Below are 27,458 nucleotides of genomic sequence, written 5' to 3' on the forward strand. Positions count from 1 at the left end.
GAATAAGAACTTTAACATTTTTACCTACCAAAGTTATAAGAACTTTAACATTTTTACATTCAAGGTCACAGTGACCTTGACCTTAGAATGAATGACCTTGAAATGACCAGTGGTCATCTAAGTGTGCTTGCAAACCTTCATGTCAAGTTTGAAGACTCTATGTCCAAGCATACGAAAGTTATAACAATTTTAACATTTTAACATTTAAGGTCACAGTGACCTTGACCTTCAAATGAATGACATTGAAATGACCAGTGGTCATCTTCTAGTACTGGCCAATCTTTATTTCAAGTTTGAAGACTCTAGGTACAAGCATACCAAAGTTATAACATGAAATAAGAACTTTAACATTTTTACATTCAAGGTCACAGTGACCTTGACCTTCAAATGAATGACCTTGAAATGTCCAGTGGTTACTTACTAGTTCTGGCCAACCTTCATGTCAAGTTTCAAGACTCTAGGTCCAAGCATACCAAAGTTATAACAACTTTAACATTTTTACATTCAAGGTCACAGTGACCTTGACCTTCAAATGAATGACCTTGAAATGTCCAGTGGTTACTTACTAGTTCTGGCCAACCTTCATGTCAAGTTTCAAGACTCTAGGTCCAAGCATACCAAAGTTATAACAACTTTAACATTTTTATATTGAAGGTCACAGTGACCTTCACCTTCAAATGAATGACCTTGAAATGACCAGTGGTCATCTGTTAATCCTGGCCAACCTTCATGTCAAGTTTGAAGACTCTAGGTCCAAGCATACCAAAGTTATACCATGAAATAAGAACTTTAACATTTTTACATTCAAGGTCACAGTGACCTTGACCTTCAAATGAATGACCTTGAAATGACCAGTGGTTACTAACTAGTTATGGCCAACCTTCATGTCAAGTTTCAAGACTCTAGGTCCAAGCATACCAAAGTTATAACAACTTTAACATTTTTTATATTGAAGGTCACAGTGACCTTGACCTTCAAATGAATGACCTTGAAATGACCAGTGGTCATCTGTTAATCCTGGCCAACCTTCATGTCAAGTTTGAAGACTCTAGGTCCAAGCATACCAAAGTTATACCATGAAATAAGAACTTTAACATTTTCGAGCACGCCGCCACCCCGCCCGCCCGCCCGCCCCCCCGCCCGCCCGACAACATCAATCTATAAGCCGAGATTTTTTCGAAAAAAATCCGGCTAAAAATCATTGGTATATATTTTAGAAAAAGGACAGAGAAATTCAGCTGTGAATATTACATTCATACATACATGTATATTCATATAATAAAATTCGGAACATATAAAAGAGTGAATTATTAATTTTCCCCTTTTCCTAAAAAAACGACGCGTTTTTCCCCTTTGGACGGGCCCCGCCACCATTCCCCTATTTGTGAAAAAAAACACTGTGCACGGTATACACGTGCAATTGTGAATTATAAAAGGGAGCATATTTTGTTGTACAATCCCATGAAGGATATATGAGTTATCTTTCTTGATTTGAATCTCAATTAGCCGTAAGAAATGGACATTTTTCACCGTGCCAATTACACCGTGTAACACAACTAAGTTCAGCAAATCATCAATAGCAACTTAAAATGGATAAGTTTACATGTTGATCTACTAAACAGTGTGTTTTCTAGCGTGACCCTCTCCGATTTCTGGAAAAGCAAGGACCAAATACGGAATGTTAAACTGCGAAATAAACAACGTAACATCAAGCGCCGGTCCCATGGATCCTGAGCAACGATGTTAGGCGCGCGGACAAGTCCCCCTCCACAACTACTACCACCTATTAGTCCAACACTAGAAATATATCATACAACAAGTTTTAATCACTTAGACCAAGACAAATTTATAATAAAATATATAACATACAATAGTCCTACAAAGATGTTCCAAGGCGGCCTGACATACGAATGATTAAACATAAGGGACATCAATATTTTAGACGTGAGTGGAATTAATGAGAGTTATCGGGCTGTGGTATAATCACACTTAAAAACTATTGGGAAAGCTTCTCCAATTTAGTTTTTCACTTAAGGCATTATGAACAACATCATTAATACATCTACCGGTAATAAAACAACTTAATACCAGGGTACATTAAACTGAACAGTTAACATGAAATTATTTAACACGCATTTATCAGAAAATGTGGCGAAAAGATGGCATTCACTCCTGTTTTTCATTGTTTTGTTTTGTCTCAAGTACATATATATACACAGTTTCGTTCCCTTAAATTAGTCCGTTTCACCAGATATTTCTTTATTACGACGACTTTCGCTATCGAGCTGTTTCCGGGCCCCTTTTTCCCGTTCAGGTTGACCCAGCATCAACGCCCGATGTTCCGGAACAGAAAACGCCTGGAACCGGTTCCTGTTGTCTATAGACGCTTTTATCTTCCCGTTGGAAACGACCAACCCCTGGTTACTAACGCTCAGCGCGTGCGATCCTCGCGTGACCTTCACGCGCCAGTTAGCCTCGATGTCGATCTCAACAAACTGGGTTTTCAGACGCACAACGGACTTTGCCGGATGCATCCGCATAAATTTTATTGGTCCGCAGTAGACCGTTACCTCGGCCGAGTCCGTCTGGACGACCTTGACACCGTTTATAATAACCTTGAACAGAAACAATCGATAAGTTTATTGTTTTACCTTATTTAATAATTGTTAAATCCCAACAGCAAAAACACCCACTCAAACTCAAGATATTGAATAGAAAGGCGAGGTATAAAACCCGGAACTATCCGGAAATCTTTATGGTAAAACCCGGAACCGATATAAATGGTTATAACTTCATTATTATTCGTCCGATATTAATTATAATGGTACCGTTGTAAAGAAGATCCTCTACAGATTCTAACCATATCAAAATATTTTATGGCAGGGTCGTAGTCGGCCTGTAAATCGCGGACAAAGTCGGCCTGTTTTAACGTTTTTTTTTACACACGCAAATGCCGAAAAGAAAACCCGGAACCGATATAAATGGATATAACTTCATTATTATTCGTCCGATATTAATTATAATGGTACCGTTGTAAAGAAGATCCTCTACAGATTCTAACCATATCAAAATATTTTATGGCAGGGTCGTAGTCGGCCTGTAAATCGCGGACAAAGTCGGCCTGTTTTAACGTTTTTTTTTACACACGCAAATGCCGAGAAGAAAACCCGGAACCGATATAAATGGTTATAACTTCATTATTATTCGTCCGATATTAATTATAATGGTACCGTTGTAAAGAAGATCCTCTACAGATTCTAACCATATCAAAATATTTTATGGCAGGGTCGTAGTCGGCCAGTAAATCGCGGACAAAGTCGGCCTGTTTTAACGTTTTTTTTTACACACGCAAATGCCGAAAAGAAAACCCGGAACCGATATAAATGGTTATAACTTCATTATTATTCGTCCGATATTAATTATAATGGTACCGTTGTAAAGAAGATCCTCTACAGATTCTAACCATATCAAAATATTTTATGGCAGGGTCGTAGTCGGCCTGTAAATCGCGGACAAAGTTGGCCTGTTTTAACGTTTTTTTTTACACACGCAAATGCCGAAAAGAAAACCCGGAACCGATATAAATGGTTATAACTTCATTATTATTCGTCCGATATTAATTATAATGGTACCGTTGTAAAGAAGATCCTCTACAGATTCTAACCATATCAAAATATTTTATGGCAGGGTCGTAGTCGGCCTGTAAATCGCGGACAAAGTCGGCCTGTTTTAACGGTTTTTTTTACACACGCAAATGCCGAGAAGAAAACCCGGAACCGATATAAATGGTTATAACTTCATTATTATTCGTCCGATATTAATTATAATGGTACCGTTGTAAAGAAGATCCTCTACAGATTCTAACCATATCAAAATATTTTATGGCAGGGTCGTAGTCGGCCTGTAAATCGCGGACAAAGTCGGCCTGTTTTAACGTTTTTTTTTACACACGCAAATGCCGAGAAGAAAAACCCGGAACCGATATAAATGGTTATAAATGCATTATTATTCGTCCGATATTAATTATAATGGTACCGTTGTAAAGAAGATCCTCTACAGATTCTAACCATATCAAAATATTTTATGGCAGGGTCGTAGTCGGCCTGTAAATCGCGGACAAAGTCGGCCTGTTTTAACGTTTTTTTTTACACACGCTAATGCCGAGAAGAAAACCCGGAACCGATATAAATGGTTATAAATGCATTATTATTCGTCCGATATTAATTATAATGGTACCGTTGTAAAGAAGATCCTCTACAGATTCTAACCATATCAAAATATTTTATGGCAGGGTCGTAGTCGGCCTGTAAATCGCGGACAAAGTCGGCCTGTTTTAACGTTTTTTTTTTACACACGCAAATGCCGAGAAGAAAACCCGGAACCGATATAAATGGTTATAAATGCATTATTATTCGTCCGATATTAATTATAATGGTACCGTTGTAAAGAAGATCCTCTACAGATTCTAACCATATCAACATATTTTATGGCAGGGTCGTAGTCGGCCTGTAAATTGCGGACAAAGTCGGCCTGTTTTAACGTTTTTTTTTACACACGCAAATGCCGAGAAGAAAACCCGGAACCGATATAAATGGTTATAAATGCATTATTATTCGTCCGATATTAATTATAATGGTACCGTTGTAAAGAAGATCCTCTACAGATTCTAACCATATCAAAATATTTTATGGCAGGGTCGTAGTCGGCCTGTAAATCGCGGACAAAGTCGGCCTGTTTTAACGTTTTTTTTTACACACGCTAATGCCGAGAAGAAAACCCGGAACCGATATAAATGGTTATAACTTCATTATTATTCGTCCGATATTAATTATAATGGTACCGTTGTAAAGAAGATCCTCTACAGATTCTAACCATATCAAAATATTTTATGGCAGGGTCGTAGTCGGCCTGTAAATCGCGGACAAAGTCGGCCTGTTTTAACGTTTTTTTTTACACACGCAAATGCCGAAAAGAAAACCCGGAACCGATATAAATGGTTATAACTTCATTATTATTCGTCCGATATTAATTATAATGGTACCGTTGTAAAGAAGATCCTCTACAGATTCTAACCATATCAAAATATTTTATGGCAGGGTCGTAGTCGGCCTGTAAATCGCGGACAAAGTTGGCCTGTTTTAACGGTTTTTTTTACACACGCAAATGCCGAAAAGAAAACCCGGAACCGATATAAATGGTTATAAATGCATTATTATTCGTCCGATATTAATTATAATGGTACCGTTGTAAAGAAGATTCTCTACATTTTCTAACCATATGAAAATATTTTATGGCAGGATCGTAGTCGGCCTGTAAATCGCGGACAAAGTCGGCCTGTTTTAACGGTTTTTTTTTACACACGCTAATGCCGTAAAGAAAACCAGGAACCGATATAAATGGTTATAAATGCATTATTATTCGTCCGATATTAATTATAATGGTACCGTTGTAAAGAAGATACTCCACACTTATTAACCATGTCAAAATAAATTATGGCAGGGTCAGAGTCCGCCTGTAAATCCCGGTCAAAGTCAGCCTGTTTTAACGGGTTTTTTTACACACGGAAATGCCTTAAGGAAAACCCGGAAAAGGTAAACGGGGTTATAAAACAGTATTATTGACTCGATATTAATTATAATGGTATTGTAGTACAGGAGAACCTCCACAGTTTCTAACCATCTAAAAATATTTTAAGGCAGGTTCAGATTCAGCCTGTAAATCGCGGTCAAAGTCGGCCTATTTTAACGTTTTTTACACGCGCAAATGCCTATAGGACTACCCGGAAAAGGTGATAAAATCATCACTTTCCCAACCGACCATACATTATTTGATACCATTGTAATGTAAACAATGGACCTATTCCTACGGCCGTGTTAATACCAATATGAAAAGATGCCATATCAATCCACAACCCCTAGGTAGGTAGATGGGCACCTTAGACCACTAAGTCACGGTAACTATGTCTGTTACTGCTACTTTTGACATTGATATTACCAGTTAAATGTCAATTTCGTGACATGGTTCATGCAATACCCTGAAATTTTCCGGGGACACAGTAACAACAACTGCCAATTAAGGATACAATGGTCGCGATCACAGGTTAGTGCCACCCTTGTATATCTGCTCTTGGCATGTTGTTCTTACTTACTGTCAATCGAAGATTTGGGTCTTGGGTAGATATACAGCTTGTTGTCAAACCGTTCCGATCCGAATACTTAAATAAGAAGTTTTTTGTTAAGAAAAAAATCATAACTGCAATACAAGTCTAGCTTTGATCACGATATAAATCATATAAACATTTTATGAATCGGTGTTGATATAAAGTGTGTTAATTGACCTTGTGCTCGAATTGTTGTGTTTGATTTTATTTACTAACAATGCCTTTAGTAGTGGGACATAGCCAGACAAAGTACTTGTCTGATTATTTGTGTAAGGGATCGTACACAGTGTTCTCGTATTCTGGATATAAAACGCTCCAGTTTTTGTACGAGAGGGACGTTTTTGAAGTTGCGCCTTTCTTTTCGGTAAGTACCGTGCACAGTACATATATATATTATGATATGATTATATATTGTATATATGGGTAGATTGCTCACTATGTATTGTTCACGATGTCTATACATAGTTATTTACGGGTGCATACAATCACCGCAAAGTACCGAAAAGCATCGAATAGCACCGAAAAGCACCGAAAATACACTCAATTTCTCGCTATATATATGCAATATATCGTTTCTAGTGTGTGTTAACGGGTTTAATTAGTTAATTAATGGTTATATGATTGTATGTCTATACTACAAAATTGGATAAATATCGGCAATATACCGACCGAAATGCTTTTCCTGTGAAGACCGAAAAGCACTCAATTTCTCGCTATATATATATATAGAGTTCCTATAAACGGATTTAAATTAAATAAAAGTTAAGAAAAACATGTGTGGAAAAATACCAAATAAGCCAGATACTTCATTCTGATTTCGTCAATACTGTACAGATCTTAAATTTACGGATCATTGTAATTTCCTGCAACGATATCTATTCATACGACACACGAACACTAACACGGATCTTAATTAAGCAGACAAATGCTTCTGCTATTCACAAATTCACACGAGCCGCACTTTTATAAAGGATAATAACTGAATATACACTTATTGACAGAGATCAACGCAAATGTATATTATGTAACCTAAATGACATCGAGGTTGAATTTCACTTTGTTCTTAAATGTCCTTATTATAATGATGTTAGGAATGCATTAATTCCGAAATATTATAGAATCCGACCGAATATGTTCATGTTTATTAAACTACTTAATAGCACAAACAAAACTGTATTAAGAAAGCTAGCCATGTATTGTTTAACATGCTTTAAAATAAGAGAAAATGTCATATATATGTAGTGTTAAATAGAAGTACATTTTTCACAAAAAAAATAAGGTCAGAAATATGTAACTGTATCTATATTTTTGTAAACCTATATGCATAACATTGTGTGACCACTGTGTATTAAACCCATCCATGTACCATTCTCACGAAATATGTTCACGAAATATATTTCGTGTTTATTTAGATTATTTATTCTTTAAAATTATGTGTGTTTTTGTGTGTACTTCAACGCATGCTGTTATTTATATGTATGTTAATAACGATGAGCTTCACATGCTTAAGTCAAAAATAAACTATTCTGTTATATTTGCAAAGGCAGCAGCATCATACTAAAACAATCCCAGAAAAATAATGAATATCAACCGACATGACCGACAGAAATGATTCGATGCACGATGTGAATCAAAATTTAGTTTAAGTAATACGACACAAAGAAACTTTTTTAGTTTACGGATCATTTCGGCTTAGAGGACTAAGACAGTCATGTAAAATATCAAATAAAATATATAGTTATAATCAACTGGTAGCAAGTTATAAATATATCGGCAATGTACCAACCGAAAAGCACTTCATGCTGTTTATCATCTTATACGTAAATTGATGTAAATGTTTTAAGTTTTTCTAATTGACGTGAAACTCTTAAATAGAAATTGCAGCATGAATTTTAGTTAATGTGCTTTGTATTAATAATAGCGATTTTAATGGTTCCATTAAAACCATTTATTGCGCGAGCATCGAGACACTTTTGAGTTATTGATGTTAGCACAATGCAAGGTGACACAATAGTATCAGTTTTTAATTATGTGTAATTTCATTCGCACCTCTCGCTTAACTCAACGTTCAAAGGCACGCGCACTTTCACACTTTATTAGCGCCGTCTTTAATCTGTTCTATCTCTTTTTACAGAACAGATTGATGTGAACTTAATGAACACAATTATTTTAACTAATGCAAGTTTAGCTAGAATTAATATATGACTTCTTGCTATACAATCATTATCATTCGAAAATGGATCTTATTTAATTGTGGTTCCTTCTTTGAACTTATGCTGTCCGCCAACATATAGAATAGGTAGTGTCAGTAATAAATGTATTGCTTTAGATTCACATGTTGTTTTTTTTTAAGATATGTAAGATGCAAATGTGTCTAACTTATATTGTTTTCTGGTCTTTAAGCTATCTTATATATGTGACTACGTGCTATTTTGTTGGAGAAATGAAAGATTCAAATGTGTCTTATTTATATTTTATCCATGTATCGTGTGTATTCAGTGTCATGCGAAAATATATCTTATTTCTTAATTTCCACCTTCACACTTTATTAGCGCCGCCTTTAATTAGTTCATTAAATTAATTAATTTAATATAATGTGCAACGGTGAGGTGGATCAATGCTCGTTGTTAATTTAAATACACACCACTTCAGCAATAAATGAAATCAGTTATTTTGGCTGTAAATCCATTTTTTTCCGTACAGTAGCCATGTTCCTGTGTATTGAGCTGATAAGATCACCACAGCAAGTTGCTAATACACAGTGTAGACTTAAACGAAATTGGTTATTTTGACTGTAAATCCAATTTTTCCAGTACAGTAGCCATTATGACCATGTTCCTGTGTATTGAGCTGATACGATACCCACAGCAGGTTGCTTATACACAGTGTAGACTTCCCCTGTTTTATTATAGTATTTGTTATTTACCTGCTTGGAATAAATGACGTGTATTCATTCGGGTCTGATGGCGTTTTGTTAAAGGTCATTTAATGCAGAAAAGCTGGTTTTCTGACTTAATTTTTTAATCATTTCAATTTAAAAAAGAAATAATGAAACAATGAATGTGTAATTTAATTCTCAACTCTCGCTTAACTCAACGTTCAATGGGACGCGCATAGTTCTTTTTATAAATTATGTACAAATATAATATGCTGTACATTGTTGTTTATTTACTCAAGAAGTACCAGAAAGAAGCATTGTTATGTATAAAGCGCTTTACTTTTTCAAAATTCTACATTAAATAAAGAAATATCGTATTTTTTGGTTAAGTGTACGTGCTTGATATATATTCATAAAATAGCAGTTTTTTTTTAAACATTCGGTCTTTAACCTTTAATTTGATGCAAATGAAAAGAAGAACTGCCTTTTTTATTTTTATACTTAAATCAACATTTAACGAAGTCATTATTGACTAAATAAATATGTACATTTTTTCACTCCATTAAAATCGGCCCTTATAGTTTACTTTCATGTATATATAGAATAATTGAGTGCTTTTCGGTGATTCTATGCTGGCGCGATAGTGCTTTTCGGTTGCAAATAAAAATACTATTGTGCGTGATCTTTACACTTAAATCAATATTTAACGAAGTGATTAATGACTTAATTAATACGTACATGTTTTCAATCCATTATAAACGGCACTTATGGCTTACTTTCATGTAAATATGAAGAAATTGAGTGCTTTTCGGTGATTCTGTGCTGTCGCGGGAGTGCTTTTCGGTCTTCACATGAAGTGCTTTTCGGTCGGTATATTGCCGATATTTATCCAATATGGGGCATTAATACATCATAATAAACACAAGGTAGTATAAATATGCATGAAATATAACCATTTTTATCTAATTTAGTCCATTAACACACAATAGAAACGCATTTTTGCATATATATTGCGAGAAATCGAGTGCTTTTCGGTCTTCACATGAAGTGCTTTTCGGTCGGTATATTGCCGATATTTATCCAATTTTGGGCATTAATACATCATAATAAACACAAGGTAGTATAAATATGCATGAAATATAACCATTTATAACTAATTTAGTCCGTTTACACACAATAGAAACGCAAGTTTTCATATATATAGCGAGAAATTGATTGCTTTTCGGTCGTCACATGAAGTGCTTTTCGGGCGGTATATTGCCGATATTTATCCAATTTTGGGCATTAATACATCATAATAAACAAAAGGTAGTATAAGTATGCATAAAATATAACCATTTATAACTCATTTAATCCGTTACACACAATAGAAACGCAATTTTTCATTTATATACAAGAAATTGATTGCTTTTCGGTCTTCACATGAATTGCTATTCGGTCGGTATATTGCCGATATTAATCCAATTTTGGGCAAAATGTAGTATAGACATACATTCATATAACCATTAATAACTAATTAAACCCGTTAACACACGCTAGAAACGATATATTGCATATATATAGAGAGAAATTGAGTGCCTTTCGGTGCTTTTCGGTGATTGTATGGACCGACTTAAATACCAATAGAGCGTGACACAAACACAGCACAATTGTTTATTTCGGCAAACATTTTGATATTATTTGCTTTTAAACATAGCTTTTAATGACCATTGATAGATGAATAATGTTATACTATTATTTGTAATTTCAAAACATGTTACTTGGTGATTTTATTCACGTTCTATAAATACATCAGTTATTCTTATTAACCTGATGCCTGTTGTCTGCTACTGTTACAATACGACGCTTAAAAATGTGGATTGCATAAAGTTAAAGGTCAAATTCCGTGTGCACTATATTACTTGTAATAATGCATTATAAATATGTCAAGCATGTTCACTTTAACAAATACGATACTTCTTTATGTAATGTAGAATTTTGCAAAGGTAAAGCGCTATATATATGACAATGTTTTATTTTTTCTTGTTGATTAAAAACAAAAACAAAATATAACAATACATATCATATGTGTACATACTTTTTTAAACCAATATAATGAATCACGTGATGTTTTTATAATTTTGTTAAGCGTGCGTGATATTGAACGTTGATTTAAGCGAGTTATGCGATTTAAAAACTGATACCACTCAGCTTGATTTATAATTCATGTTCCAACGCGCCAATGTATTTAATTAAATGGTTTCATGAAATTGTGTTTAAAAGCATAACGATTGAAAGTCAGTAAGAAACACAGTTTTGCACATAAAATGATCGCCAACAGACCCGAATTAATACACTTCATAAATGCCAATCAGATAAAAAACAATTCCAATAATAAAACAGGGGAAGTCTACACTGTGTATTAGCCACCTGCTGTGGTTATCCCTATTTATCAGCTCTATCTCAGGCACCTGGCTACTGTTATGAACAAATTGGATTTACTGAAAATAACTGATGTCATTTATTGCCAAATTGTTATGTACATATAAAATAAACAACGAGAGTGGACCCACATCATTGTTGCACATTAGTATAAACTTCACTGTAATCTAGGCGCCCCGTAATCTGTTCTTAAAATAGACATAGCCTTAATAAAGACGGCGCTAATTAAGTTGGATATTAAAGAAGCTACATTAAGCGCACTGAAAAAGATGAATTGGACACATTTGCATCTTGCATTTATTACAAAGCATGTGAGTATGTACAATACTTTTATTACTGACACATTATTCTTAAAGTCGACGGACAACATAAGAGGGAACCACAATTAAATAAGATCCATTTTCGCAGGATAGTGGTTTTTTTAGAAAATATTCACATATTATTTTTAGCTTGCATTAGTTACAATAATAAGTTCGCGTGCCATTGAACGTTGAGTTAAGCGAACGGTGCGAATTAAAATCTGAAACTATTATGTCATCTGTACTAACAGCATTAACTCAATGGTGTCAAATCCTCTATAGTCAATTAAAGGGGCATTTTCATTTTTTGAAGTAGTTAAAAACCAACTTGTAGTGAGTGATATTTTGATGCAACCAATTGAAACTTTTGACTTTAAATGACGAAAAATCGGATATGGGTGCATTGTGTGTGCTATGTATAAAACATGACAGTCACTACAAAATCGTATATATAATATACTCTGTAAGAGACGTTACATATTATGACATTTCAAATTTAAACCACAAAATTGACAACTATCCAAAGATATATCATTCATTTTAGTGAAGGAATGATATATTATAATAACCATGAAAAGTTTTTCCGTTTGACTATGCCTTTAACGAAATAATTTTTCATAATAATATATATAAAATAAACGAGAGTAATGATACCTTCCTTTCATGTATAGTGTACATGTAAGACAAACAGATTCTTTAAATTCATCGCTGTCATTACATCAGTCTATTAGCATCTCATTCGCAATGAAATAATTTGCATTTCACGTGTGCAGAAAATGATTCATATTTTGGTAAAAGGAATTGTACTTCTCTTTAGCGTATCTTACAAAAGTATAAGCACGCATTGCAGAAAGCACTTTTTAGAACAAAAAAATCAACGAAAGACTGACTTGCCTTTCGCTAGTAGTAAAATCGTTTTAAACGTCTCATTTACCAGTGAACAGACGTGTTTTAATCAAATGATCATTGATGACGCGGAAGACGATAATGTAGAAATTGCAAATATATCTACAATAGATTTAGAGCTAGTTAAAAATCCATCCGGGTGGCTGAACGACCCAATAATAAACAAATGTCAGCAAATGCTAAAAGAACAATTCGCGCTTGACAGTGGGATGCAGAACACACTTCTTGCTCCGTACTTTAATCATGATTTAGGTACCTGGGATATAAATAAACGTTTAACGAAACAAAATCCCCCGTCCGCCCAAATACATTACAACGCCAGTAATCACTGGGTATTATCATACCAATCACAGAAAGATCGACATGTTATTGTGGTGGACAGTTTAAAATCTCCAAGAACTCTAAACAGTAGTATTTCAATTCAAATCGCTCAAATCTATGAAAATGGAGAGCGCAGTGTACAAGTACAAATACCCGACGTACAACGTCAACCTAATTACACAGATTGTGGTGTTTTTGCTATTGCCAATCTTACTGAGGTGTTACACAACAATTATGATGTAGATTTTTCAATTATCAGATATGATATACCAAGAATGAGAGCACATTTATTAGAATGTATTACTAAACAACAGTTTACAACATTTCCAAAAATAGAAAAAATGCCAAAAATGCCGTGTAAAGTAGCAAAAAGTTGTTCTATTAAGATTTTTTGCGCTTGTAAGTTGCCTGATATAGTTGGCGATATGGTGGAATGTGACAATAAAAGATGCAAAATGAATAGATGGTTTCACAAAAGATGTGTTGGGTACACAATGACAAACCAAGATGAAAAATGGTTGTGTCCATACTGCACATGGTAATTTGAGATGAACAAGCACTGAGATAAAGGTATGTGATTATGGTACAACAATTATATCTTAATGTTTATAAATATGATATCTATTTAGATATAATGTAATGATATCCTCCAGTACAGTTACTTTTATGGTGTCATTTCCATTATAACAAATTAATCTATCTCGTCCAATAAAATGCAATTTATGCCTTCGACATCCAGCCCCGGAAAAAGGGGGGGGGGGATAACTTCCTATATACGGGTATATAGGGATGTGCCGAAAATACGGGGTGAGTTTTTCGACTAAAATTACTGATATGGGTATGGTTTTGAGAATCTAAGTATAGATATGTGTATTGAAATCCGAACTTTGCTTGTATTTAAATGCATATATATTTGAAAGTATTTTAAGTATCAAAATGGGTTTGATAAATTTCATACTGGATTTACAAATAGACAGATAATTCAATAAGTATACTGGACAAATCGTCATTGATTGCATTGGACTCCGAATATACAATGAAAAAAAGTCTAAAGGTATATTTACAATGATATGCACAACCATTTTTGTACTGCCGTCACTTTTTCGAAATTTAATTTAAACCACACCATTATTGATAACGTTTGTTTCGAACGCTAACCATTCTGACCATTTTTTTTTACAAACCCGCGATCACGTAGAAGCGAGTTATTTTATGCCTATGGAAGTTTTCTAGTATGCATGACAAACACAAGATCCAAAATGCGTTTTGGGCTCGTTCGAATTTTTAACAAATATTTTACTGTTAACTAAAATGCCACGTCCGACTTGTCATTAAAATCCAGAGAGTCAAACGAAATGCACATCCACATTATGCTCTCTTTCAATTTATCTTAATTTTTTTTAACCACATACACATGTATGCTCTTTTTTTTAATCTTATCGAAGTTTACAATAATGCATGACAAACAAACAATCCTAAATACGTTTTGCATTTGATGATGCTTTGAATAAATAATTAACTGTTAAAAACAAACCACGTTCATATGTCGTCGCTAATTCTATCGAAAATGCGTTTAAACTATGTGTCGTATTCTGAGAAAACTGGGCATAATGCATGTGCGTACAGTGTCGTCCCAGATTAGCCTGTGCCGTTCGCACAGGCTTATGAGGGACGACACTTTCCGCCTTAATGGTATCTTTGCTAAGAAGAGACTTCATTTAAACGAAAAATGTCATAACAGCGAAGAGTGTCGACCCTGTTTAGCCTGTGTGGACTGTATGTTAAATATTTTGAGGTTAAACTAGTTTTTTTCGTCACTGAAATGACCACACACGATATACGTCACAAATCTCCTAATTTAAATGTAAAGCCACAAGGCAATGCAAAATTAATAAAACATTATCTTATGAAAATGAATGAAGATGTTTCGATTAAAGATTTATAAATTTACGGAAAAAGATTTTATGTTAGTCAATTGTGTTTTGCTATGAGCAGGGATGTGCGAATAACTGTAAACTTTTGCTGAGCAAGTCATTCATGCTATTATACAGAATTGCAGTTTACCTACATATTTTTCAAAAGGTCAGATAGCTTAATTGGTAGAGCAACCCAGGCCGGTATCATTAGATGGCTCATGGGTGGGTTCGGGTTCGAATCCCGATCTGAACTTCGTAGGTAAACTTGTGGTTGCAAGGCTGGAAACGGATAGTGTGACAATTTGTTTTCGGCGGGGTTTTGGGCTAACCGTTCAGTTCATCAGTTCGTCTAGTCACATGAAACCGTTTAATATGGCCTGTTTGTTGTTTAATTGCTGATTAACATATTTGACACAAATCGTGCAGTCCCGCTTTAACTCCTTATTTATGTTGGCTATATTGCACTTTACCGGTACGCTGCCATCATGGATTCCGAAATTTGCGCAACTTAACACTAATTATAAGGGCTTGGGTTATAGTGCGTACCGGTAAAGTGCAATTGCCCCGGACTGTTTAGTTGCTCTTATCCGCAGATGGTATTCGAACCATATATACTTCAGATGTGTGCCGACATAAGGTGATTTTATCTATTTTACAAACAGCAGCTTTTGTGCGATTTTAAAACAAAAAAGTTACTTAGTTACAAGGACTGTTATGTTGCTCTTATCTGCAGTTGGTTTTCGATCCATAAATGTTTCTTCCCGATTTGTGCAAAATAAGGGTTTATATGAACTACACGGTCGGCAAATTATCACCATTTTACAAACGGAAGCTTTTGTGGGCTTTTCAAACATTGCCTCGTGTGACCTTTTAAACTGCAAATATATCGTTCTAAATCATAAAACAATTTCAATGAAATGTACATGTAATTCTTTGGAAACGTTTTTCTAAGCAAGTTAATCATGCTATTCAACAGAATTGCAGTTTACCCATATATTTTTCAAAAGGTCAGAATAGCTTAATTGGTAGAGCAACCCAGGCCGGAATCATATCTTATTTAGATGGCTAATGGGTGGTTTCGGGTTCGAATCCCGATCTGACCTTCGTAGGTAAATTGTGGTTGCAAGGATGGCAACGAATAGGATGACAGTCTGTTTTGGGCGGGGTTTTTGGGCTAACAGTTCAGTTCATTAGGTCACATGAAACCCTTTAATATGGCCCGTTTGTTGTTGAATTGCTGATTAAAGTAATAATTGAAAGTTCATTTCCTTACTTTTTAATAAAAGTCTTTACGAACTCCAGGTTCTTCTGCTAGAAGTGCCTTTAATGATTTAATTCAAATATTTTCTGTATATAAGTTGTGAGTTAGTTTCTTCACGGTGCGTATATTGTATATTGTCATCTAGAGTCCGTGGTTTCTTCTATTACAGATTAATTGAGCTCGCTTTGATGCATCGCCTTATTTCATATTATGCTTTCTCACATTTTTTTTTACATATTTAGAAACAGTGGAAGAAAACCATAACAACGGTACCAAAAATGTATGGTCGGTTAGAAAAAGGATGCTTTTATAGCCCCTTTTAGCTTTTACGTGTTTTCCTCAAGACATTGTTTTGTGTACAAAAACAAAACGGTATTTTTCGGTCAATTTTGACCGCGATTTACAGGTTGGCACTGACCCTGCCATAAAATATTTTAACATGGTTAGAAACTGTGGAGGTTCTTCTTTGCAACGATACCATTATAATTAATATCGAATTAATAATAATGTTTTTATAATTCCCTTTTTCCTTTTCAGGGTTTTCTTTACGGCATTTGCGTGTGTAAAAAACCCCCGTTAAAACAGGCCGACTTTGTCCGCGATTTACAGGCCGACTCTGACCCTGCCATAAACTATTTTATATATTATTAGAAACTGTAGAGGAACTTCTTTACAACGGTACCATTACAATTAATATCGGACGAATAATAATGCATTTATAACCATTTATATCGGTTCCTGGTTTTCTTTACGGCATTTGCGTGTGTAAAAAAACCGTTAAAACAGGCCGACTTTGTCCGCGATTTACAGGCCGACTACGATCCTGCCATAAAATATTTTCATATGGTTAGAAAATGTAGAGGATCTTCTTTACAACGGTACCATTATAATTAATATCGGACGAATAATAATGCATTTATAACCATTTATATCGGTTCCGGGTTTTCTTTACGGCATTTGCGTGTGTAAAAAAACCCGTTAAAACAGGCCGACTTTGTCCGCGATTTACAGGCAGACTACGACCCTGCCATAAAATATTTTGATATGGTTAGAATCTGTAGAGGATCTTCTTTACAACGGTACCATTATAATTAATATCGGACGGATAACAATGAAGTTATAACCATTTATATCGGTTCCGGGTTTTCTTTACGGCATTTGCGTGTGTAAAAAAAACCGTTAAAACAGGCCGACTTTGTCCGCGATTTACAGGCCGACTACGACCCTGCCATAAAATATTTTGATATGGTAAGAATCTGTAGAGGATCTTCTTTACAACGGTACCATTATAATTAATATCGGACGAATAATAATGAAGTTATAACCATTTATATCGGTTCCGGGTTTTCTTCTCGGCATTTGCGTGTGTAAAAAAAACCGTTAAAACAGGCCGACTTTGTCCGCGATTTACAGGCCGACTACGACCCTGCCATAAAATATTTTGATATGGTTAGAATCTGTAGAGGATCTTCTTTACAACGGTACCATTATAATTAATATCGGACGAATAATAATGAAGTTATAACCATTTATATCGGTTCCGGGTTTTCTTCTCGGCATTTGCGTGTGTAAAAAAAAACGTTAAAACAGGCCGACTTTGTCCGCGATTTGCAGGCCGACTACGACCCTGCCATAAAATATTTTGATATGGTTAGAATCTGTAGAGGATCTTCTTTACAACGGTACCATTATAATTAATATCGGACGAATAATAATGAAGTTATAACCATTTATATCGGTTCCGGGTTTTCTTTTCGGCATTTGCGTGTGTAAAAAAAACCGTTAAAACAGGCCGACTTTGTCCGCGATTTACAGGCCGACTACGACCCTGCCATAAAATATTTTCATATGGTTAGAATCTGTAGAGGATCTTCTTTACAACGGTACCATTATAATTAATATCGGACGAATAATAATGAAGTTATAACCATTTATATCGGTTCCGGGTTTTCTTCTCGGCATTTGCGTGTGTAAAAAAAAACGTTAAAACAGGCCGACTTTGTCCGCGATTTGCAGGCCGACTACGACCCTGCCATAAAATATTTTGATATGGTTAGAATCTGTAGAGGATCTTCTTTACAACGGTACCATTATAATTAATATCGGACGAATAATAATGAAGTTATAACCATTTATATCGGTTCCGGGTTTTCTTTTCGGCATTTGCGTGTGTAAAAAAAAACCGTTAAAACAGGCCGACTTTGTCCGCGATTTACAGGCCGACTACGACCCTGCCATAAAATATTTTCATATGGTTAGAATCTGTAGAGGATCTTCTTTACAACGGTACCATTATAATTAATATCGGACGAATAATAATGAAGTTATAACCATTTATATCGGTTCCGGGTTTTCTTCTCGGCATTTGCGTGTGTAAAAAAAAACGTTAAAACAGGCCGACTTTGTCCGCGATTTGCAGGCCGACTACGACCCTGCCATAAAATATTTTCATATGGTTAGAATCTGTAGAGGATCTTCTTTACAACGGTACCATTATAATTAATATCGGACGAATAATAATGAAGTTATAACCATTTATATCGGTTCCGGGTTTTCTTTTCGGCATTTGCGTGTGTAAAAAAAACCGTTAAAACAGGCCGACTTTGTCCGCGATTTACAGGCCGACTACGACCCTGCCATAAAATATTTTCATATGGTTAGAATCTGTAGAGGATCTTCTTTACAACGGTACCATTATAATTAATATCGGACGAATAATAATGAAGTTATAACCATTTATATCGGTTCCGGGTTTTCTTCTCGGCATTTGCGTGTGTAAAAAAAAACGTTAAAACAGGCCGACTTTGTCCGCGATTTGCAGGCCGACTACGACCCTGCCATAAAATATTTTGATATGGTTAGAATCTGTAGAGGATCTTCTTTACAACGGTACCATTATAATTAATATCGGACGAATAATAATGAAGTTATAACCATTTATATCGGTTCCGGGTTTTCTTTTCGGCATTTGCGTGTGTAAAAAAAACCGTTAAAACAGGCCGACTTTGTCCGCGATTTACAGGCCGACTACGACCCTGCCATAAAATATTTTCATATGGTTAGAATCTGTAGAGGATCTTCTTTACAACGGTACCATTATAATTAATATCGGACGAATAATAATGAAGTTATAACCATTTATATCGGTTCCGGGTTTTCTTCTCGGCATTTGCGTGTGTAAAAAAAAACGTTAAAACAGGCCGACTTTGTCCGCGATTTGCAGGCCGACTACGACCCTGCCATAAAATATTTTCATATGGTTAGAATCTGTAGAGGATCTTCTTTACAACGGTACCATTATAATTAATATCGGACGAATAATAATGAAGTTATAACCATTTATATCGGTTCCGGGTTTTCTTTTCGGCATTTGCGTGTGTAAAAAAAACCGTTAAAACAGGCCGACTTTGTCCGCGATTTACAGGCCGACTACGACCCTGCCATAAAATATTTTCATATGGTTAGAATCTGTAGAGGATCTTCTTTACAACGGTACCATTATAATTAATATCGGACGAATAATAATGAAGTTATAACCATTTATATCGGTTCCGGGTTTTCTTCTCGGCATTTGCGTGTGTAAAAAAAAACGTTAAAACAGGCCGACTTTGTCCGCGATTTGCAGGCCGACTACGACCCTGCCATAAAATATTTTGATATGGTTAGAATCTGTAGAGGATCTTCTTTACAACGGTACCATTATAATTAATATCGGACGAATAATAATGAAGTTATAACCATTTATATCGGTTCCGGGTTTTCTTTTCGGCATTTGCGTGTGTAAAAAAAACCGTTAAAACAGGCCGACTTTGTCCGCGATTTACAGGCCGACTACGACCCTGCCATAAAATATTTTCATATGGTTAGAATCTGTAGAGGATCTTCTTTACAACGGTACCATTATAATTAATATCGGACGAATAATAATGAAGTTATAACCATTTATATCGGTTCCGGGTTTTCTTCTCGGCATTTGCGTGTGTAAAAAAAAACGTTAAAACAGGCCGACTTTGTCCGCGATTTGCAGGCCGACTACGACCCTGCCATAAAATATTTTCATATGGTTAGAATCTGTAGAGGATCTTCTTTACAACGGTACCATTATAATTAATATCGGACGAATAATAATGAAGTTATAACCATTTATATCGGTTCCGGGTTTTCTTTTCGGCATTTGCGTGTGTAAAAAAAACCGTTAAAACAGGCCGACTTTGTCCGCGATTTACAGGCCGACTACGACCCTGCCATAAAATATTTTCATATGGTTAGAATCTGTAGAGGATCTTCTTTACAACGGTACCATTATAATTAATATCGGACGAATAATAATGAAGTTATAACCATTTATATCGGTTCCGGGTTTTCTTCTCGGCATTTGCGTGTGTAAAAAAAAACGTTAAAACAGGCCGACTTTGTCCGCGATTTGCAGGCCGACTACGACCCTGCCATAAAATATTTTGATATGGTTAGAATCTGTAGAGGATCTTCTTTACAACGGTACCATTATAATTAATATCGGACGAATAATAATGAAGTTATAACCATTTATATCGGTTCCGGGTTTTCTTTTCGGCATTTGCGTGTGTAAAAAAAACCGTTAAAACAGGCCGACTTTGTCCGCGATTTACAGGCCGACTACGACCCTGCCATAAAATATTTTCATATGGTTAGAATCTGTAGAGGATCTTCTTTACAACGGTACCATTATAATTAATATCGGACGAATAATAATGAAGTTATAACCATTTATATCGGTTCCGGGTTTTCTTCTCGGCATTTGCGTGTGTAAAAAAAAACGTTAAAACAGGCCGACTTTGTCCGCGATTTGCAGGCCGACTACGACCCTGCCATAAAATATTTTCATATGGTTAGAATCTGTAGAGGATCTTCTTTACAACGGTACCATTATAATTAATATCGGACGAATAATAATGAAGTTATAACCATTTATATCGGTTCCGGGTTTTCTTTTCGGCATTTGCGTGTGTAAAAAAAACCGTTAAAACAGGCCGACTTTGTCCGCGATTTACAGGCCGACTACGACCCTGCCATAAAATATTTTCATATGGTTAGAATCTGTAGAGGATCTTCTTTACAACGGTACCATTATAATTAATATCGGACGAATAATAATGAAGTTATAACCATTTATATCGGTTCCGGGTTTTCTTCTCGGCATTTGCGTGTGTAAAAAAAAACGTTAAAACAGGCCGACTTTGTCCGCGATTTGCAGGCCGACTACGACCCTGCCATAAAATATTTTGATATGGTTAGAATCTGTAGAGGATCTTCTTTACAACGGTACCATTATAATTAATATCGGACGAATAATAATGAAGTTATAACCATTTATATCGGTTCCGGGTTTTCTTTTCGGCATTTGCGTGTGTAAAAAAAACCGTTAAAACAGGCCGACTTTGTCCGCGATTTACAGGCCGACTACGACCCTGCCATAAAATATTTTCATATGGTTAGAATCTGTAGAGGATCTTCTTTACAACGGTACCATTATAATTAATATCGGACGAATAATAATGAAGTTATAACCATTTATATCGGTTCCGGGTTTTACCATAAAGATTTCCGGATAGTTCCGGGTTTTATACCTGCCCAATAGAAACTGTGTTTTTTGTTACCTTTACATTAACCAAACTTTCCCAAATTATCAACCTATAATAGGTCTCGATTGGTCATTGTCGGCTCTTAAATGTACCCCGGGAATGGAATTTATACCAACACGTACCCGGCTAGTTAGACTGTACCCGAGCTTTATTCCCGCCCAAAATCCGGTGTCGTAAAAGTCGCTACGGAATACGAAAGAGAATTCACTTCGAAAAAAAGTGCCTCAACATCCTCTTCGTAGTAGGAGTTTCGATAATATAGAGGTCATGGTACACAATTTTTACATAAATATGACCATAATTGTTTGGGGGAATAAAGCCGACGACGACCAATTTAGCGTGAGAATTCCCGATACGTTTTAGTATATTTACCGCACCCGGGGAACATATACAGGGTTGTCATTATGATTGTAAACGAAGGATTATTTTGGAAAAGTAACCGATTCGGCCGGGGGTCAAGGGGGCCGCCTAGGCCCCTTGTAGGACCAGGGCAAGGTAGGGAGGGAGGTCAGGTGGAGGAAGCCCCCGGACCGAAAACGAATTCTAGACATTTTAGGGACAAAATACATCTGTATTCTCAGAGCATAAAAAGTTAAAATGAGGTCTTAAAAGAATAGAAAATTTTAAGATTTTCACATTTTTAGTACACTGTACAATGTAAAAACATATTATATTGATAGATCTTTGCATGTTCCAATTCTATCCATTACCCGATAATCCAGTATTATTACGATTTCTTTTTTTCAAAACCAAATTACGCCCAATTTTTACGATGAATGTCGTCCGCCATTTAACGCAAGTGCATATACAAATTGAATTGTGGGATTGGGGAATTCCGATTGAACATCACGTGACGCGATTTGAGAGCATTGAGAACCGTTTATATTTAGTAATTATGACAAGTCAACCACTCAATCTAAACTGTTACATGTACGGTAACTCCTTTCAGAAAAGTTTGCGAAAGTGAAAGTGAATTTCTGAGAATAAAAACGCGCCTTTCTTTAAATTTTTACTTTTCATTCCGGATCGTGATATAACTTTTCAGATCATTCATGCATGTAGTCCTATATGTATGCATAGATTGGCAATCTCAAAACACGTTATTTACCTACTTATTACATTATGTGTTATGACAATTTGTATAACAAAATGCACTATGTAATTGAAGTATTTTCAAATTCGTATTATTAAATATGTTATCAGAAATCATTTTCAGATTTCATTATTCATGGAAAATTCAGAAAATTCTAGCAACAGAGACTTATTTCTCGTGTTTTTCATTGTACAGATGAAAATCATACCAAATCGAGACTTCGTGTGTAACATCACGTCATTCTTCCTCGGAGAAAGCGTGGACTTTCATATTTAGATGCTGGATAACAACTTCGTAGCGCAGAGGTCGCTAATATATTTTATTTTGGTAGAAAATCGAAGAGCATTTTTAATGTGATTTTTTAATATGTGGAAACCTTTTCTCTAACTAAAAAAACTAGTTAATTACGCTCTACAGTGCAGCATTCGTTGAGATACGGTCAGTAATAATCTGTGAAATGTACAGCTATTTGATACAATTTCACGTGGAGTCGGCGTGTATTCGGTTGCCTGAGCGCTGATTGGTTGACGTGCTTACCAAGAAGAATTTGATTGACAGCTGGAAAAATCAATATTGGCCACTCGTTGAGAAATTCATTGAAAACAGTAGCTCTTAGGCGGAATTAATGGACTGACTGAATGACGGGGCGTCGCTCTACTATAGTACGGTTATTCCTCGTCAATTATTGTCGGTTTGCATGATAAAAACTTCCGATCGCAATTTTATAGATTCGGGAAAAACAACCGATTTTCTGGCGATTTTAACCGATGAGTTCGATCGACAATCGGTTTATAATGACAACCCTGCATATAGGTATAATTAAGACTACCCGGGGTACATTTAAGTACATTTAAGTAGTACCCGAGCCGACAATGACCAATCGAGTTATAATAGGTCATATAAGCTACACGCTGCACGCCAACCATACAATAATCAGATATACCAGATTGTCAACTTAGTTCAAAATCTGGTTAAAAAAATAATCGCTGGATATTGTTTCTAAAATAAGTATAAAATATTTAAATTAATTTGAAAACTGACGAAAACGGAATAGATATTAATACATACACATCAATATTGTATTATGATATTGTAATATGTTGAAATGAATATTATGATATCTTAGTACTACGTTTATGACACATTTACGATGTATTTAAGAGCATGTATATGTTGTTAAAAATAAATCATGCACCCTTATGTTTGCGCTCTTTGAAAGACACTCACTTTGCAGCCGTATGTCTGTTGGTTTTGGTAGTACGCTCTCTCCACTATTCCCTGGCTCCGCATGACAGTTTCCTTGCCATAGTCCTGCGCCATGAAATGAATGGATTCGTCTTGAGAGAAGTCTCTGAACACAGGAACAGCCTCGTCCGGTAATGGTGACGAATTAGGCGCTGATCTCGACGACTCAGGCTTAAACTCTGTTACACAGGTGTAATCAATGCGATAAATATTTGTTTCGTTTCCAAACACGATTTCTTCGGTCATCATTTTTACCTTCCGCTCGCGAAATAGTTCCGCATTGACGGTGGTTTCTGATTGGCTGATCCGCGCGCAAGGATGTGTAACGCATGCGCGGGAGCCATCTTCGTTCATTGCGATGACTAGCCTTTTCTCGTGGTTTACAAGTCGCAGCGCCCGGTCCGGTGTCATTTCTAAGAAAATGCCCTCGCGTAGAATTACCGTCATGAGTCCATCTTCTGTTATATGAAGAGCAGGATACGGTGGTCCGTCGTTTGTGTCAATGGTAACATTGGAGTTATCGAGTGGTCTGTTTTCGATTTGGTAGTCATCTTGCCCGAGGGTAAAAGGCGCATCATCATCCACGTTCCAGTACGGCGTTTGTACATATTCCTGAGAAAGATTCTCCGTGCATTCGGTGAACGTAGTCGTCTGTTGCTGAAAACATTCACCAGGACCACATAGTGACCAGTCGACGAGAACCGAATTATCCTTTAAACTTCTGTTGTCTGAAAAATACGGACGTTCCTTGTCCACGTCGTTTTGATCAAGCGTACACACCACATGGTCGAATATCGTATCACCACTCATATCGTCCGGTTCAATTAAAGGTATCGGAGGCTGAACGACATTTTGAATACAGTTATTTTGAAGAGGGCAGGATTCACAAATCGGATTCTGAAAGGCTGTATTGTTCCTACATTCCAGCCATGGAGAAAACAGTTGCGGCGGTGCCAATGCACATGTCCCTACTGGAATATTCACGTAGTAAAAGCGACCGTCGTCTCCAACCACCATGGACTGCATAAACGGCGATGACGTCACATTCGGGGCGCAGCAAGACTGGTTAACAGCGTATGGCATTGTACATTGAGAACCGGAAACAGCACACGTAAATCCGCACGTACAACCATTGCATGAGTAGAAGAAATTATTACTCGGAGATACCGGAAAGCATCTGGGACAGTCGTTTTGAGGCTGACTGTGTAACGAGTTATCCACAGGTTTAATGTCATTTGCAATACCGTACTTGGGTGAGAAAGTGTTGGATGAGCTATAAGAAATGTTAAAATTATTCCGCTCAAATTTATCTGAAATTGTGTTATTGTCCCTTTCGATGCATTCATCGAGCTGTGAGAGCTTAAAAAGTTCACGGCTATCATCACAAGTCCCACTTTTTGTCTTCCAATGAAACGCTTCGTAATTGTTTTGCAGAACAGTTTTCACTATTCCGGTTCCACCCATGACGTCATCTGCTTGACTTGCATGATCACTTATTAGGTTGTTATAACCCGATGCAGACGAAGTAGTGAGAGACGTTTCATGTGCGCTCACTATCGATACAATAGAGAAACCATTTGTTTGGTCAGGTATTTCTGGGTTTCCAACATCCTTTACCTCACCTGTGTTCGCCACTTCACTTGTATGTTCACCGTTTACACTGTAAGAAACCGCAGCAGATGAAATATTAGGTGCCGTATTTAATGCGCTACCAATAACCGCAACAAACACGTCGTCTGTTTTCTCAGGTATTTCAACGTGTCCTTCATTTGTACCCACAACCTGATTCGCAACTTCGCTGAAGTGAATTTGATTCTGCGTATTCGTCCCGGAACTCTCAGTGTCTTTGACGACAGTCCGTGGCGTACTGTTGTTTGAGTAACAGGTCTCAGAAATACTCCCCTCTGCATCACCCGGCCACTCCCAGTCAGAATCGTCGTCATCGTGGTTGGACGTCCCGGAACTCTCAGTGTCTTTGACGACAGTCCGTGGCGTGCTGTTGTTTGAGTAACAGGTCTCGGAATCACTCCCCTCTGCATCGCCGGGCCACTCCCAGTCAGAATCGTCGTCGTCGTGGTCGGATCGCCGACGGAGTCTTCTAACCGGCATTGGGGAGCGCGGTGATTCCCTCGGACTCTCGTTCAAGGTTTCCGATTCCAGCAAATGAAGACGCCTTTCATCCGGCTCCTCGTCAGAGTCAGCGCCATTCGCGATGATTTTATGTTTAATTTCATATTTATTCTCGTCCAGTGCAAGGCGCAGTCGTTGTCCGCTCGGGGTGACCGCTGTAGTTGTAAGCGCTTTAGCAACGAACGATATATTGTGCGAAATGTTTGCCGTATGAAGCGGGAATGTAGTCCGCACGTCGACCGGACACAACGTTTGAAGTATATGTTTCGGTGGAATATATGCATACAGACCGGTTTTCTCATCTTGATTACTCGAATTCTTCACACTCACAGACTGTTTGTTGGGCTGCGAGACTTGAGTAAAATTAAAAGTCTGGTTGATATTGCTACGCGCATTATTTGTGGCAAGATTTTTTTCAAACAAAGGCAAAAATCTGGACTCACGTTGTTTTGACACCGGTCCGATCCAAATTGCTTCTTTTCCAGACATTTTTGTTAATAGTTAAAGAAATTCGATTGTTTTCTCTCTTCCATAACGTATGTGGGCAACGCCATTTTGTTTCGTTAACGTGACGTCAAATTTGGCGTCAAATATAAACACTCAAGGACGCGCCTCGTGTGACGTTAACAGTGGGAATGCACTATCATTCTACCCAAATGGCGTAATACCGTCTCATTACCCTATCAAGTTTCATATATATTTTAATTTTGGAAAAAGTCCACACCATTGATAAAAAAATCATGTTAGAAAACATTAAATTGATCAGTTGTTCGGAGGAATTCGCCCCTAAAACATTGTTTATTCTATTATCGACATAATCAGAGACGAGCGCAAATCTCACAATGCAAAAATGCGCACCTATTTGTTTGAATTTTCCCGTCAAATGCATTAAACGAAAAAATAAAAATATATCCCGTAATACATGTTTGCTTAAACTAAAATTAAAGAAAAAAATAGATCTGAAAAAAAATCGGATGCGGGGTGAATTTTTTTATTTTCATTTACCGTTATCGCTCGGCAAATCTTACGGACATCTTATCAATGTTTAGTGGCATCATGCAATTTCTTTCTTAGTTTTATGTACAGTATACAAAACTTGAGCGGATCTAAGCTTAACAGATATAGTTCTGGGCATATACTCAATGGGAAGCAATATTGTTCGTTATCAGTTCTTAGTTTATTTTCGTTCTTTGCAATACTTATAACC

At 36.4% G+C, this 27,458-nt stretch overlaps 1 protein-coding gene across 2 annotated transcripts; it reads right to left on the reverse strand.

The window, feature by feature from the left end:
- Positions 1-1,808: 1,808 nt before the first annotated feature.
- On the reverse strand, positions 1,809-26,829 carry LOC127856621 (uncharacterized). Of its 2 annotated transcripts, XM_052392926.1 has the most exons (3): positions 26,136-26,824; positions 24,104-26,006; positions 1,809-2,615 (listed from the first exon to the last, which is right to left on the reverse strand). In XM_052392926.1, exons 1-3 carry the CDS (start codon positions 26,738-26,740, stop codon positions 2,235-2,237), a joined length of 2,889 nt encoding a protein of 962 aa, XP_052248886.1. In that variant the 5' UTR covers positions 26,741-26,824; the 3' UTR covers positions 1,809-2,234. The 2 variants fall into 2 exon arrangements, with proteins under 2 accessions (XP_052248886.1, XP_052248885.1); XM_052392925.1 differs by having other exon boundaries at positions 24,104-26,829.
- Between the last annotated feature and the right edge of the window lie 629 nt (positions 26,830-27,458).

The sequence above is a fragment of the Dreissena polymorpha genome, chromosome 13 (assembly GCF_020536995.1).
Source record: "Dreissena polymorpha isolate Duluth1 chromosome 13, UMN_Dpol_1.0, whole genome shotgun sequence".
NCBI classification, from domain to species: Eukaryota; Metazoa; Mollusca; class Bivalvia; order Myida; family Dreissenidae; genus Dreissena; species Dreissena polymorpha.

What these genes read in the sequence shown, in the direction of transcription:
- LOC127856621 (XM_052392925.1), bottom strand. Translation starts at nt 26,740, where the DNA reads ATGTCTGGAAAAGAAGCAATTTGGATCGGACCGGTGTCAAAACAACGT. An exon ending in AACAGACATACGGCTGCAAA is followed by an intron (nt 2,616 to 24,103) that starts GTGAGTGTCTTT and finishes TTTCTGTTCAAG; the next exon opens with GTTATTATAAACGGTGTCAA.